The sequence below is a fragment of the Medicago truncatula genome, chromosome 7, assembly GCF_003473485.1.
Source record: "Medicago truncatula cultivar Jemalong A17 chromosome 7, MtrunA17r5.0-ANR, whole genome shotgun sequence".
Classification (NCBI taxonomy): Eukaryota; Viridiplantae; Streptophyta; class Magnoliopsida; order Fabales; family Fabaceae; genus Medicago; species Medicago truncatula.
This window is the reverse complement of record NC_053048.1, coordinates 18973458-18990068: the sequence shown is the minus strand read 5'-3', so window position 1 is coordinate 18990068 and position 16611 is coordinate 18973458. Positions and strand designations below refer to the sequence as shown.

The 16611-nt window shown below is 36.7% G+C and overlaps 1 protein-coding gene and 1 pseudogene across 1 annotated transcript; one reads left to right on the top strand and one right to left on the bottom strand.

Annotated features, from left to right (window-relative positions):
- LOC120577002 (uncharacterized) overlaps positions 1-16611 on the top strand; it is a 148233-nt pseudogene that overhangs the window by 56188 nt on the left and 75434 nt on the right.
- LOC120577148 (UPF0329 protein ECU05_1680/ECU11_0050) lies at positions 5321-15130 on the bottom strand. Its single transcript, XM_039828206.1, has 4 exons — positions 14793-15130; positions 14531-14613; positions 11722-12018; positions 5321-5377 (listed from the first exon to the last, which is right to left on the bottom strand). Exons 2-4 carry the CDS (start codon positions 14546-14548, stop codon positions 5354-5356), a joined length of 339 nt encoding a protein of 112 aa, XP_039684140.1. The 5' UTR covers positions 14549-14613; positions 14793-15130; the 3' UTR covers positions 5321-5353.

The window sequence follows — 16611 nt, the reverse complement described above, 5'->3', positions numbered from 1 at the left end:
TCTTTCATTAATCTAACAAGTTTTACCGTTTGATCATCAATTTTTAGGGTTTTGACCTAATTCCAAAACTTCTCTAAATCAATCCTAACTTTGTCAACTAATCATCAGAATTACAGTAATTAACATTATTGAATTATTAGTCTCACCCTTACCTGGTTATGAAGAAATCGCAGCCCTCTCTATGCTCTTCTCCCTTCTAAGCTTTTCTCCCTTTTCCAAAAGTTTTCACGTACAATGAGTTTCTAAAATATTAGGTCCTCTCCTATTTATATCTCTTCCAAATTACTTATCTTATCTCACTTTCACCCCCAAAACTATCTAAAATATCAAAACAGCCCTCAACTAAATATTTTATATTATTTTCAAATCTTTATTTTATTTAACAATAAAATAAATTCTCTAATCTTATCAAATCCTCCAAAACACATAACTTATCACGTCATCAATCAAATCATCAAAATCACCACAAATCATCAAAACATATCAAAATCATGTATATATTATATAATTATAATATAATTGCCTAAACTCGATTAAATAACGATTAAACGAAAGTGGGCGTTACAACTCTCCCCCACTTAAAAGATTTTCGTCCTCGAAAATTTACCTTAAGTAAACAACTCTGGATAAGACTCCAGCATCTTACTCTCAAGCTCCCACGTCAAGCTTTCACCAGTCGCTCCTGACCAAACGACTCTCACGAGAGGTATCTCCTTGCCTCTCAACGTCTTCACTTTACGATCATTAATCCTCAACGGTAAAGTTTCTACCGTAAGGTTGTCTCTAACTTGCACATCGTCACTCTGAATTACATTAGATGGATCCGGAACATACTTTCGAAGTTGCGACACATGGAAAACGTTGTGCAAATTCGCAAGATGCGGTGGTAAACCCACTCGGTAAGACACCGTTCCAACTCTTTCCAATATCTGATACGGACCAATGAACTTCGGGGTCAACTTCTTTGACTTCAAAGCACGTCCTACACCAGTCATAGGAGTGACTCTCAAAAACACGTGGTCTCCTTCCTGAAATTCAAGATCTTTTCTACGCTTATCATGATAACTCTTTTGTCGACTCTGCGACGCCTTCATTTTCTCTTGGATCATCTGAACTTTCTCAGTAGTTTGCTGAACAATCTCTGGTCCTAAGACCACTCTTTCTCCTGATTCAAACCAACACAACGGAGTTCTGCATCTCCGACCATACAAAGCCTCGAACGGTGCCATTCCAATACTAGAATGATAACTATTATTATAAGTGAACTCGATCAACGGAAGATAACTGTCCCAAGTTCCTCCTTGCTCAAGAACACAAATTCTCAACAAATCCTCTAGCGACTGAATTGTCCTCTCCGACTGACCATCTGTCTGTGGATGATACGCCGAACTCAATCTCAACTTCGAACCCAAAGCCTCTTGCAAACTTTTCCAAAATCTAGAAGTAAATCTTGGATCTCTATCTGATACAATGCTCGAAGGAACACCATGCAGCTTCACAATCTCTTTGATGTAAATCTCTGCCAACTGGGCAACAGGGAAACTAATATTAATAGGTAGAAAATGAGCTGACTTCGTCAACCTATCAACAATAACCTAAATTGCGTCGCTCCCTCTCGGAGTATTCGGCAAACTCGTCACAAAATCCATCGATATACTATCCCATTTCCATTCTGGCACATCTAAAGGTACCATCATCCCAGCGGGTTTCTGATGCTCGACTTTCGACTTCTGACAAACTAAACAGGAATACACAAACTGTGCCACATCTCGTTTCAAACCAGACCACCAGAAAATGTTCTTTAAATCATGATACATCTTCGTAGCTCCCGGATGAATACTCAAGCTACTTCTATGACTCTCTTCAAGAATCATCTTCTTAATCTCTTCATTGTCTGGGATACAAATTCTTCCTCGGAATCTCAACACACCTTGATCATCGATTTTAAAATCACTGTCTTCAGTCTGATCTCTAGCAATCAACAAGTCCACAAACTTTACATCAACTTTCTGTGCTTCCTTGATACTTTTCAGAAATTCACTATCAATCTTCAGCATACCCAGTTTCACACTCTGAGGTGACCATTCGCAAACCAAACTCATATCTCTAAACTGTTCAAGCAATTCGAACTCTCTGACCATCATGGCGGACATATGCAATGTCTTCCTACTCAAGGCATCTGCAACAACATTAGCTTTACCTGGATGATAATTCAAGCCAAAGTCATAATCTTTCAACAATTCGAGCCATCTTCGCTGTCTCATATTCAATTCCTTCTGATCGAACAAATACTTCAAACTCTTGTGATCACTAAACACCTCAAATCTCGAACCATACAAGTAATGTCTCCATATCTTCAATATAAAGACTACGGCCGCCAACTCGAGATCATGCGTAGGATAATTCTTCTCATGAACTCTCAACTGTCTTGAAGCATAAGCTACCACTTTACCTTCTTGCATAAGCACACCTCCTAAACCCAACTTGGACGCATCACAATATACCACAAAAGGTTCATCCGACTTCGGCAAAATTAACACTGGAGCAGTCGTCAAACGCTTCTTCAATTCACCGAAACTTTTCTCACAATGGACGTCCCACACAAAAGTTTTACCTTTACAAGTCAACTGCGTTAGCGGAAGAGCTAACTTAGAAAATCCTTCAATAAACCTTCTATAGTAACCAGCTAAACCCAAGAAACTTCTAATTTCAGTAACGGACTTAGGAGTATCCCATTGCGATACAGCTTCGACTTTAGACGGATCCACAGCAATACCATCTCCGGAAATAACATGGCCAAGGAAACTCACCTCATTCAACCAGAATTCACACTTAGACAATTTAGCATAAAGTTTCTTCTCTTTCAACACTTGTAGGACAATCTTCAGATGCTCAGCATGTTCTTCTTCAGTCTTGGAGTAAATTAAAATATCGTCGATAAACACAACCACAAACCGATCCAAAAATGCATGGAAGATGCGATTCATATACTCCATAAACACTCCAGGTGCATTGGTAACACCAAAAGGCATAACTTTATATTCATAGTGACCATAACGCGTTCTGAAAGCTGTCTTCTGCATATCTTCATCTTTTACTTTAATCTGGTGATAACCTGATCTCAAATCAATCTTGCTGAAAACTCGTGCACCCACTAGCTGATCCATCAAATCATCATTTCTTGGAAGTGGATACCTATTCTTGATAGTTACCTTGTTCAACTGTCGATAATCAATACACAACCGCATACTACCATCTTTCTTCTTTACTAGCAAAACCGGCGCTCCCCAAGGTGAAACACTTGGTCTAACAAACTTCTTCTCAAGCAAGTCTTCCAACTGTTTCTTCAACTCAGATAACTCGGAAGCAGACATACGATAAGGTGCCATCGAGACCGGCTTCGTTCCAGGAACAAGATCAATAGAAAACTCAACTTCTCTCTCTGGAGGCACATCAGGAATCTCATCTGGAAAAACTTCAGGAAATTCACACACCACCGGCACCCTATCAATCACTGCTTGATTCTCAACAGATAAAGAAGCCATCAATGAAAACATCAAGATACCATCGCGTTCCAGTTGCTTCAGCTGCTTAGTAGATAAAAACTCCGCACCACTTTCCTCTTCGACGGAAGAGAAATGCACTGACTTGCTAAAACAATTAATAAGAACGTGGTTGTACTCTAACCAGTTCATACCCAGAATCACATCCATACCACTCAAAGGTAGACAAACTAAATCCATTTCAAAATCACGACCAAACATAGACAAATGACATTTCAAACATACGAGAGAAGTAGTCCCCGAACCCTTAGCCGGAGTTTCGACAACCATCTCTCCATTCATATCAGACAAATCAAGACCCAAAGCAGAAACACAATCGAAAGCAATAAAACAATGCGTAGCACCAGTATCAATAATAGCAACTAAAGGAGTATTATTAATATAGCAAGTACCTCTGATCAAACGATCCTCATTCTCTGTCTGAGTCCCAGTCAAAGCAAAGACCCTACCAGTAGTCGGCGCCCTCTTAGGCTGAGTACACTGTGAACTAATGTGACCCTCTCCATTGCAATTAAAGCACGCAATGTCTGTACGATTGCAATCAGCCACCACATGACCCTTCTTACCACACCGGACGCACTTCTTGATTTCCCCAGGACAGGCGTTGCTCTTGTGGCCTTTCTCACCTTCTGTTTACCTTTGTCAGCGGGGGCACTGTACGGCTTAGGACGACTCTGCTGTCCCTTGCCCTTCCTTTCATTCACTACCTTGTAGTGAGCCTTGGTATCCTCCTCATAGATCCTGCAGCTGTTAACCAAATCCTGAAAAACTCTCAGCTGTTGGTATCCAATCGCTCGCTTGATGTCGGGCCTCAGACCATTCTCGAACTTGATGCATCTCGAGAACTCAGCATTCTCAGCGGTATAGTGCGGATAGAACTTAGACAGCTCCACGAACTTGGCAGCATACTCTGTCACGGACATATTTCCTTGCTTCAGCTCAAGGAATTCGATCTCTTTCTTCCCGCGAACATCTTCCGGAAAGTATCTTCTCAGGAACTCCCTCCTGAAAACAGCCCAAGTCACAACAGCTCCCTCCTGTCCAAGGGTAGGCAGAAGAGCAACCCACCAGTCATCAGCTTCCTCGGCCAGCTGATGAGTACCAAACCGCACTTTCTGATCCTCCGTACACTGCATAACCCGGAAAATCCTCTCGATCTCCTTAAGCCACGTCTGGGCTCCATCAGGGTCATAACGTCCTTTGAAAGTCGGAGGGTTCTTCTTCATGAACGTCTCCAACATCCTAGCTTCAGCATTCGCACCGGCATTCACGTTAGGTTGTTGTCCCACAGCTTGGGCAACAGCTTGTAGAGCAGCAGCTAACGCAGCATCGTTTCTTCCAGCCATTTCCGAGATTCCACAAAAGTAGCAACAACAACATAAGATAGTAACATAAATATTACTAAGACTCGACACGACTCTCTAATTGACCGGACGGATCAACCTGCTCTGATACCAATTGTAACACCCCGTTTTCCCAATATACAAATTTTCATTAAAAACATAACATTTATCAGAGTAAGCATCAAGCAACGGGATATCACATATAACGTAATCCAACAGCTAAATAATTATTTAACCAATATCTTAAACATTTGCAGCGGAAAATCATAAACATAAATCATAAACGTTTTGGCACGCAGGCCCAACAAGTATCCAAAAGAGTTTATCAAAGCATAAATTATCATGGCAATTCACGTAAAAGAATGAAGCATGTTATAGCATTAACCCCATCCCGTTACGTATCAGAGCGACCTAGACGACACAGTGAGGCAAGGCCACTCACAGAAGCTACTGCACACTAAGCACGATCACCTGCAAGTTACCCATACGAAGGGCAACATTTTCAAGCAGAAGGGGTGAGATTTCAGAATAAAATAACATTAATCAATGTAATTGCGAATCATAAATTAACATCATAATCATTCCATTATTAACTTTGCATAAATGCTAAACAGTTATCACGTAATCATATATCCAATCATTATAAACAACATAACATAATCAATGAACACTTATCACGTAATCACATATTCATTCATCATCAACAAGGCATCTTAATCATGATAATGTGACAATGCTCCTAGACTCCTTATATGCATGTGGTACCAATCGTCATCATAAGTATTAATATACTTTAATCGTGCGGAGGACAAAGCTCCTATAAAACGTGCGGAGGACAAAGCTCCTAATATTCGTGGTGAGGACTAAGCTCAATGATATGCTATGCATGGACACATATGAACAAAACATCGTAATCACTTATCAACATGCATCCAATAATTTGGAGCTAAACTTCATCATATAATTATGCACTTAGTTAAATAACGGAAGCAGCATAAACAGGTCACATAACAAGATGATATCATTATATCAAAGCACATAATTTGTATCATTATCACATCTTCTTATCTTGCATGAATATACAATACAATAGTTCATATTCAATTAATATTAATATAACTTAAACAACTCTACAGTCTGCATTAAACGACATCACTAGGTCTCATTACCAGTTAGGGGTTCACTCTTGATCAACAAGTGCGACACAGATCGCATAAACACATAAACAAGTTCATCCTGGTTGTACTCGCGAGGCGAGAGTACTTACTCGCCATGGCGAGTACCACTCAACTCCCAAACTAAGGTTGTTCTGGGTTCCCTCTGATCCTACATTCATTCCTAATCAATACTAGGTATGTTCAGGTACTCAAAGGCATACAAGATTCAACTAAAAAGGTCGAAACACGAAATATGACATGCACTCTGCCTAAGCTCGCGAGGCGAGGAAAGGTTGCTCGCCATGGCGAGTTGCACCAAACAACTCGCGAGGCGAAGGAAAGGGGCTCGCGTGGCGAGCGATGAAGTTCATCACTCGCGAGGCGAGGATCATCACTCGCCGTGGCGAGCGATGAACAGAAGCACGGGCAGACTAGGGTTTTTCTCAAAAATCCATCACACAACATGGTTCAAAGCCTAATTTCGATTCCAGAATTCATCCTAAACATATTCTAAGGTTAAAGGACGGTTCTTTCATTAATCTAACAAGTTTTACCGTTTGATCATCAATTTTTAGGGTTTTGACCTAATTCCAAAACTTCTCTAAATCAATCCTAACTTTGTCAACTAATCATCAGAATTACAGTAATTAACATTATTGAATTATTAGTCTCACCCTTACCTGGTTATGAAGAAATCGCAGCCCTCTCTATGCTCTTCTCCCTTCTAAGCTTTTCTCCCTTTTCCAAAAGTTTTCACGTACAATGAGTTTCTAAAATATTAGGTCCTCTCCTATTTATATCTCTTCCAAATTACTTATCTTATCTCACTTTCACCCCCAAAACTATCTAAAATATCAAAACAGCCCTCAACTAAATATTTTATATTATTTTCAAATCTTTATTTTATTTAACAATAAAATAAATTCTCTAATCTTATCAAATCCTCCAAAACTCATAACTTATCACGTCATCAATCAAATCATCAAAATCACCACAAATCATCAAAACATATCAAAATCATGTATATATTATATAATTATAATATAATTGCCTAAACTCGATTAAATAACGATTAAACGAAAGTGGGCGTTACAATAAACAATATTTTTGAAGAAGAAAGAGAAGACATTTATGAATCATTTGAAGATGAGACGCTTGGAGAACCAATCTACGATGAAGGATATGTTGGTTCTGATATTTGTGAAGTGTTTGAAGAAGAGGGAAAAGGAGATCCAATATATGATGAATATGGTCCCGATGACATTCATGAAGCATTGGAAAAAGAGGAGCATGACGAACCAATATATGACGAAGAATATGTTCTTGCTGAATATGGTGAATATTTGGAGAGTGAAAAAAGTTTCCAAACATCAACAAACAAAGACATGGTTTTTAATGTCATCATCGATAACAAAAGTGGTGAAAACGTTGCATCAAACTATATAGAAGAAGAGTTAAAGTTCCGAATGATTAATCACCAAGATCCATACAAGCTGCAATGGCTCAACAAGGATAACGAGGTAAAAGTATCTCAACACTCCATTATCTCATTTTCCATTGACAAGAATTATAAAGAAAATGTATGGTGTGATGTTATTCCAATGGATACTTGCCACACTCATCTTGGGAGGCCATGGCAATATGATCGTCGTGCATTATATAATGGTTATGCCAACATCAACACTTTTGTGAAATATGGTATTAAAATCAAGTTGGCACGTCTACCACTCAATGAATTCATTGAAGGAAAAGAGGAATTCAAGTCACTAGAACTTCTAGTCACAAAGGAACCATTGAAGGATACAACAAAGTTATTTATGTTCCGTCCAATTCCTAAGCCACCTTGGGAAGTTGTTAGTATGGATTTTTCCTTGGATTACTATGGAGTCTCTGCTACTTTCAATGTTGCTGATCTTTCACTATACTTTGGCGATGAAGAAGACTTTCGACTCGAGGACGAGTCTTCTCCAACCCGGGGAGAATGATGAAGAATAATATGGAAGTCTCTAGAATGATGAAGAATAATATGGAAGTCTCTAGAAGACTAAAGAATAATATGGAAGACTCTAGAATACTAGGGAATAATAAGGAAGCTACTAGATACTACTAAATAAGCACTAGGGAAGTCTTAACTTTTCTAGATCCTTCTAGGCTTATGTACTAGAGTATCCATATCTCTAGACTTTTCTTTGTTTCTAGATATTTCTAGTTTGTAATGGAGAGCCTTCCTAGAGTAGTATAAATAAGGCTCACCATCTAGTGTTTTGGATACTGAAGCATCATCAAGCATTGAATCATTCAAGTAATATAACTTTTCTTTGAGAATATTAGAGTGTTTCTCTATTTTCTCTACTTTCCCTTTTTTCCCTGAGCCAGATTTGGTATCAGAGCCTGGTTACGATACCTCGGAGTTGAGTTTGCGCGGGAAAATCAACGAAAAGTGAGTTTTCAAGTGAGCAAGGAGTTGCTTTCTTAAATCTTCACTTTGCGGCTATTTGTTCGCGAAACTACCTCAGAGTTGTGTTTGAGCGAAGAAATCAACGGAGAGTGAGTTTTCAAGTGAGAGCAAGGAGTTGCTTTCTCAAAACTTCACTTTGCGGCCATTTGTTCGCGAAGCTAACACCACAAACAAAACAAAATATCTTCTCTTGAAATTGAAATGGAAGAAATGAGGCGACAAATTCAATTACTACAGGAGACGGTCAATGTCCAACAAACCTTATTGAAAGCACACCAAAGAAGATTTGATGATGATGGCTCCAGTAGTGACTCTTCATCTTCTAGAAGCAGTCGCTCACACCGACGTAAAACTTCGATGAATGATATCAAAGTAGACATTCCAGATTTTGAAGGGAAGCTACAACCTGATGAGTTTGTGGATTGGCTACAAACTGTTGAACGCGTATTTGAGTACAAGGAGATTCCAGAGGAGCAAAAGGTAAAGATCGTTGTTGTCAAGCTGAAGAAACATGCTTCAATTTGGTGGGAAAATGTTAAAAGGAGACGCAAGCGTGAAGGAAAAAGCAAGATCAAGACGTGGGAGAAAATGCGTCAAAAACTAACCCATAAGTATTTACCTCCCCATTATTATCAATACAATTTTACTCAACCACAATTATCCAAAAAATCTTCATACCGACATTTTTCCCCCACAAAAAATCAAATTGACTCTCACAAACCACTAATCCATCAACCCATATTCATCATATATTGGATCTCCTTTTCCCTCTTCTTCACATTCTTCACAAAAGTCAACACCAACATATTCTGCTTCCCCGCCATTGGAAGCTCATAGACCCGATGTACATCTTCCTCTTTCAATGGAAGTACCTCGGTCTTGCTTAATGCTATCCACATATTCTCTTTGTCAAAGGTTTTAACTATCCAATCCACAAAGAAAGTGTGGACTCTGTTCCAGCTGTAGATATGAACCATTCCCCCAAAGCCACTTTCATTCAATACGTTAATGATCTCCTCCTTTCTTTGTTTGCCATTTACTGAATTCATAAGATCATATACCTTAGGTGTAACACCCCGTTACCCAAAATCAATTAAATAATAAATAAACACATCAGAGTATATCCCAAAACGGGCATGTCACACTACATTTTCAAAATTTCTTAAATAGAATATAAAAACTATTTAATTAAACATCCTTTAGAAATATCATTAATTTGGAGCGGAATATTTGCATTAAAAGCATCAACAACAACCGTTTAGTTCTCCATAATAAATCTTGGCATAAAAGCCTCAACAACCAAAAAGGGCTACAACATCAAGTTCCAAAATTTGATACATAGGAATGAAAGTACACATTAAAATCCCATCCCGTACGTATCAGAGCCCTAGACACTTGAACCACCACCTACTACTCAGGATCACTTGCAAGTTACCCATAGGAAGGGCAACATTTTCAAGCAGAAGGGGTGAGATTCACAACAATAATTATAGATAATAAATTCATCAATTGAATCTAACACCCTATCATAATAATAATTCATCAATATATACATATATCATCATTAACAACATCAACAACAAATGGTAATTAAAACCAACAACATCGACTCATGCAACTACTCAACGACTCCACTAAGACTCCTCAACAATGCGCATGCATGTGGTACCATATTCAGGGCTGAAACCCTCACCGCTAATTGAATGGTTAAAGCATTCATTCAGGACATAAGTCCTCACCGCTAATCACCGCTTTGAACAACAAAGTGTTCCACCGCTTTGAACGACAAGGCATTCCAGGGCCAGGGCCCTCCCGCTTTTATGATTATGCAACCGACTCCACTTGTGTATATCTACATACAACTCAACAACATCAACGATAACAACAACTGTGCATAAATAAATATGACTTACTCCACAACTTGGTCAACTTAATATTATTAATAATGAACAACAACAGAGACAGCAACATAAACAACTTGCAACATAGCAACGTTAATAATAACAACTCGAATGATATAAAGAACAATATTTTCTATATCATACATTTTCCACATAATATATGTAGCTTGAATTAACCAACAACATCAATTATAATAATTAGCTTAGATTCACTGAAAGGCTATACCTTTATAAACAACTTTCATTCTTACCCCAAGAACCAACTCAATAACTCATTAGACCCTTTATACAAGGTTATTTCTTTCCTAAAAACATCTCTAGACGGTTAGGATAAAGTCCTTACACTTAGGAAGAAGTTTGGAAGCAATTGGAGTGAAGAAAAATGCATTTTAAAAGTTCCTGGTCAGGCAAAATCGTAGCCCGATGTTTCCTCATCGTAGTACGATTTTTTTCGTGCTGAAACACCCCAAAACCTGGTCCAAATCGTAGCCCGATTTCTGCTCGACAGACAACATCAGATTTTCTAATTTTCACGTTTTCGCGCGTAAATTCCAAACCGTTAACCCGTTTTCGATGCCGTTTTTGCCTACACGCTCCTGACACTTAGCTCTATCATAATCTACAGAAAAATTCAAGTTTCAACCACCCAAAAATCGATTTCCAGAACCTCACATAATCACTTATTTGCAAATTGTTGGACACCGACTTTTCAAACATAAATTCCAATTTTCATTAACCCAACCCCAAAACTGATTGGAACATTAGACTATGAATAACCTATAATCAGAACACCATCTGTACACAAATTCTATGAATTTTCTAATTAATTAACAACTAATTACAATTCTCAAAACCTAATTCCCAATTATCCAACCTAAGAACAACAACATGTTAAATCACAAATTCAGAATTTATACACTATGAGTACTGAATGTTAGCCTCACCCTTACCTTAGTTTTGCAGAAAATATGCACAGTAAATCGGTTTCCTTGGCTCTACTTGCTCTTCTCTCCCTTTTCTCCCAAAAGCTTGGTTTCACGTAAAAGCAGTTCTTACTCTTTTCTATTCCTAACTCCTATTCTTAACTCCCCTTAATTTCACTTAACTCCCCCTTAAATCTATCAATTATAACATAATCCCCAAACTCCAATTAATTCAAATTCCCACTTATTATTATTATTATTAAAATAAACTATATAATAAAATAATACACACCACATAAATCACAAATATTATTTAAAATCACATAAAAGACTCTAAATAATTCCAAAATAAATAAAATAACGACTAGGGCGTTACATTAGGTATTCTCATCTTATGCCTCAGTCTTTGCTTTGCATTTTCCTCATCTGAACTTCCTTCATTCTTTTCTTTACTTTTAGCCTCTTCTTTCCGCTCCTCCTCCAATTGTTCTTCATTTTCTTGTTTCTTTTTTTTACTCATCTTTATGTGCTGTTTTTTTTCTTTGCCCTTAGCCTCTTTTGTTTTTTGCTTCTTATTTTTATCACCATCAGTGACATTCCTTTCCTCCTGTTCCATTTGTGTTAGTCCAATACTGAATGATGGCAATGGCTCTAGCTCTTTAGTTTTTTTCACCTGCATGAGCAAAGAAAACCATTAAATACATCTAATGGTTTTGGAGTACAACTCACCAAAACCATTTCCACAGCACAATGGTTTTGGTGTTAAGAACATTGAATTAGTGTCAAAAGCAAAATGAATTTCTAAGTACAGAAACCATTTCCCAAGCAGATTACAAGTTGGAACTGTATTAATAAACTCACTTACTGAATATATTGTTTGTTACTAGTTAAACTCAGGTCATCTTTACAGGTCTAGTAAATGGATAAAACTTTAGTGTATTTTTGAAATCAATTAAAAGAATATGGTTCTGCAATGTCTCTAACAGAACTGGGTACCTAGTTGCTATACTCAACTAAAACTCTTGCTAGCATGGTTCTTGTGAAATCAATGAGAAGATCAATTTTCCATGGATATTCTGGAGGATCTCTCTGTGAAGGCTTGAATATTTCTCGGACATCATTCAGATTTGTAGAGAAAAACATTGGGATGTTGTTCATTTTGTAATAGAACAATGCACTAACCAACTAGCAGGCAGAAAAAACATGACATTACAAATCTAAGAGATACGTAAGCTACATTTACATCTAATGCAAGTTTAATATTGTAATTTTGTCTTGTTTCTTTTTCTACCAAGTATTTGATGCTTAAGTAGTCAAGTACTTTACTCCCTTGTGCAGGTTTCAAGATTCAAAATGAAAATCATTAACTTCCCAACAACCAAAACAATTCTCAATATTTGACCCTTGGTAGTATTATTTTGAACCTTGCTTTAACTGTCATCTCACCATTAAAAACATTAAGTGTTACCTATAACATGACTGCTAGCAAAGACAATAGCCAATTTCAATTGTCACCAGCAGCACACCAAGAACTTGAATACATATTAGAGCACAGAAAATCAGACTTATACTTTTAACCCGAATCAACACATAAACAGATGTTTTAAACATAAAATCATTTCTGATACTCCTTAGACCCCCCAGAAAGCACTCTTCTCCTAAATAAAAATTAATCAACAGATCAAGTGATATTCTAGATTAAGCTCTTCATATAGAAAAATCAATATTTTTACTGACTTCAATATTGCAATGATCTACATAATAGCCTCAATTATGGAACAACAGGCTACCATATACAAAGTAATTAACAATCACTTTCTTGAAATTTCACTCCTTTTCCTTGCTAAGATTAGATTCACTTCATGATTAATTTTTTCTGCATTTCATTATACATTCTTTATTATATTAACCAAGTGTTCTAACAAGACTTGTTATCTCTTTATAGTATATAGAGAGATAAACTGTCAAGTGTTCTAACAAGACTTGAAATAGGTTTCTGCATTCGATCCATACTTTCAAGTTTCTTTGAAGCTTATCACAAATTGGTTTTTATTAGAAAATGAATAGAGATAAATTGTCCAATAACAAAGATATTGTAGAACTTCGAGAGTCTTAATCTTCCTAGCCAAAGGCCCCAATTCACTCATTCATAGATAGAAACATCAAATTGAAAACACTTTGTGAATAACAAAACACATATCATCATGAAACCTGGGACATTATAATTACACACATAATCAACAGTTGTTGAAGGACATGAACAAAATCACTAGTTGTTAATCCATTGATCTAACCATTCTCTGTCCACCCTTTTCCCCCTCTAAACATGGACCTCACCTTACTTTTGGAAGTCAGCTATATGGTGCACGCATTTTTCAAAAATGAAGATATCACAAAAAGGTTGAGAAAACTAACTATTCTACCATATATCAGAGTATTGAAGAGACTAACTAACATAGTGGATGTTTGGTATCATGGTTTGTCAAAGCATTGGTATCAGGATGGCTCACTGTGATACCAAACACGCACTTAGTCACATCTACCATCAAGGATATTCAAGGAATTGTCGGTATGTCCCAGGAAACCTAATTCATCAGGCATGCGCAGTAGGTGCTTCAGTGCAGAATCAGAAGTATCAAGAAATTCATAATTTATGTGCTAATTAGATTACAGTTCCATCATAGAATTCTCATAATACAAATTAAAAAACATCCTAATGAGATATGATATCAATCTCAAAGAAAAAAATGGGGGATATGGCGAAATTGGTAGAAGCTACGGACTTAATTGGATTGAGCCTTGGTATGGAAACTTACCAAGTGAAAACTTTCAAATTCAGAGAAACCCTGGAATTAAAAATAGAAACCATTTCGCAAGCAAAATGGTTTTGAAACCATTTTGAAACAATTTGTAAAGAAACCATTTCCAACTAACATATACAATTTCTAAACTATTTATGTTGATTTTCTCCAATTCGAAATTAAACTATCAATTTGAGTTGATTTTCCCCCAATTCGAAATTAAACTATCAATTTGAGTTAATTTCCCCAATTCAAAATTAAACTATCAATTAGGGTTACATAAATGCAATTAGGGTTAAAAACCATTTCTAACTAACTAATTGAAAGCACAAGATACACTTTCAAAACTATTTGAGGAAGAAATCATATATGATAAGTTCAAACCTGTTTTGTTTTCCTCATTTTGTTGTTTGTTTCGTTTGAATGGTGATGATGATGCTTCCCGGGATGTTTAATGGTGATGAACTCTGTGATGGCGATGAATGATGATTTCGGTGACGGTGATGGCGATGAAGACAACGACGGTGAAAAATGAAGTTATTACACTTGGAATGATCGTGAATTGAAATCAAATTAACGTTTAAAACTAATTAGTAAGCAAAAAAAAGTGATTATGAAAAAGTGATTATGAAGATTGAAGACTTACAATGTGAACGGCGTTCGGAGTGACAATTAGGACTGAGTGGCGAACGAGTGAACTCGTCAAGAACAGAAACGAAAACAGCCTGTGATGGCGATGAACACAGCGACGATGGTTTTCGGCGAGGTTGTTTTCCGGCGAGGTGGTTTCCAGTGATGAATGAATGGTGATGAACTCTGTGATGGCGATGAACACAACGACGATGATGGCGATGAACACAACGACGGTGGTGGAGATGAACACAAGCAACGGTGGTGATGGCGATGAATGGTGATGGCAACGGTGGTGATTTTGGTTTTTGAAGAAATGAAATGGAAAGAAAAGAGAAAGAAAAATGACAAAATGGGCTTAGTTTGGTTTCGTTTGGTTTGGGGGGGTGTATGACAAAATGGCTTCGGGTTCCAAAAGCAATTATGCACGGTGCATAAGAAAATGTTTATGCACCATAACCACTCCCGTTATTAAGCTCTATTGAGACCTTATCATTTGTCTTGAGGCACGTGTTAACCCGACGATTAATTAAGGTATATATAGTCTACAAATATGAGGTTTGGGTCAACTATTACAAACAAGAGAAGAAGAAAAATCCCTTGTTCCAAAATGAGAGAAATAAAAATATCTGAAAGTATAGAAGTCCTAGCTCAACTGGTAAAATGTCGAAATTGTTAGGACGGATGCCATGATTGGGGTTCGAACTCCGGTACCTTCACTTGTGTGTGTGAGTTTATAATGGCTTTGCCATTTCGTCTATCTACACAAAAAAAGGTTAAATATGTTTTTGGTCCCTATAAATATACAAATTTTTCGTTTTAGTCCCTCGAAAATTTTCCTTCAACTTTTAGTCCCTATATAATTTTCAATCACTACTTTTAATCCCTATTTTAGTATTTTTTTTTTTAAATTGTGCAGAAATGTTAGAATATTGTAAAAATATTTTCCAAAAAAATTTAGAATTTTTTAACAATACATAAATTTAATATTAATTTTTAACCATAAAATATATAAAAATTCATATTAAATTCACGTTTTGTTAAAAAATTATAAATTTTGTTGGGAGAGATTCTTATAATATTATGAATTTTTCCGCAAAATTTTATTCAAAAATATGAATTCTATATATGAGTTTACTTAAAAGGAGGGACCAAAAGTGAAGATGGAAAATTTTAAAGGACTAAAAGTTGAAGGAAAATTTTAAAAGGACTAAAACAAAAAGTTGGTATATTTATAGGGACTAAAAACACGTTTAACACAAAAAAATATATCTGAAAGAGGAGCTATATAAATTGTGCCGCGAAAACCATAACCACATTATCCCAAAATCAAACAGAAATTCAAAACCCATAAGAATATTCAATTTCTCAAAGTAAACATGCTAATTCCTTTTTGCAACCCTTCTCTTTCTTTACAATCAGCCCCAATTCCTGTAAAACCTAACAAAACAATTATCTCTATCACCAACTCTGCATCTTCCGACAAGTACGAATTCATATATCAAACATACAAGCATAATATTGCAACAAGTACGTTTTCACATCTTCACACATTCACCAAATTTCATCAAGTACATAAGTTACCAAGTTTCACCAATGCATATATTCACCAAGCACATAGTAAATCAAGACACGTTTTATCAATTATATATGTATGCTATGCCCCTAGACACGAGTCTATATGCATGTGGTACCAAGTCGTCACTGTAACAACCCGTTTTTAGCTATAATTATTTTAATTATTTATTTTGTGTGTTTATATGTGCTTATTTGCGTTTGCGTGTATTTGAATGATGATTAGCGAAATTTTGACCTAGAAGGGTATTTTAGTCATT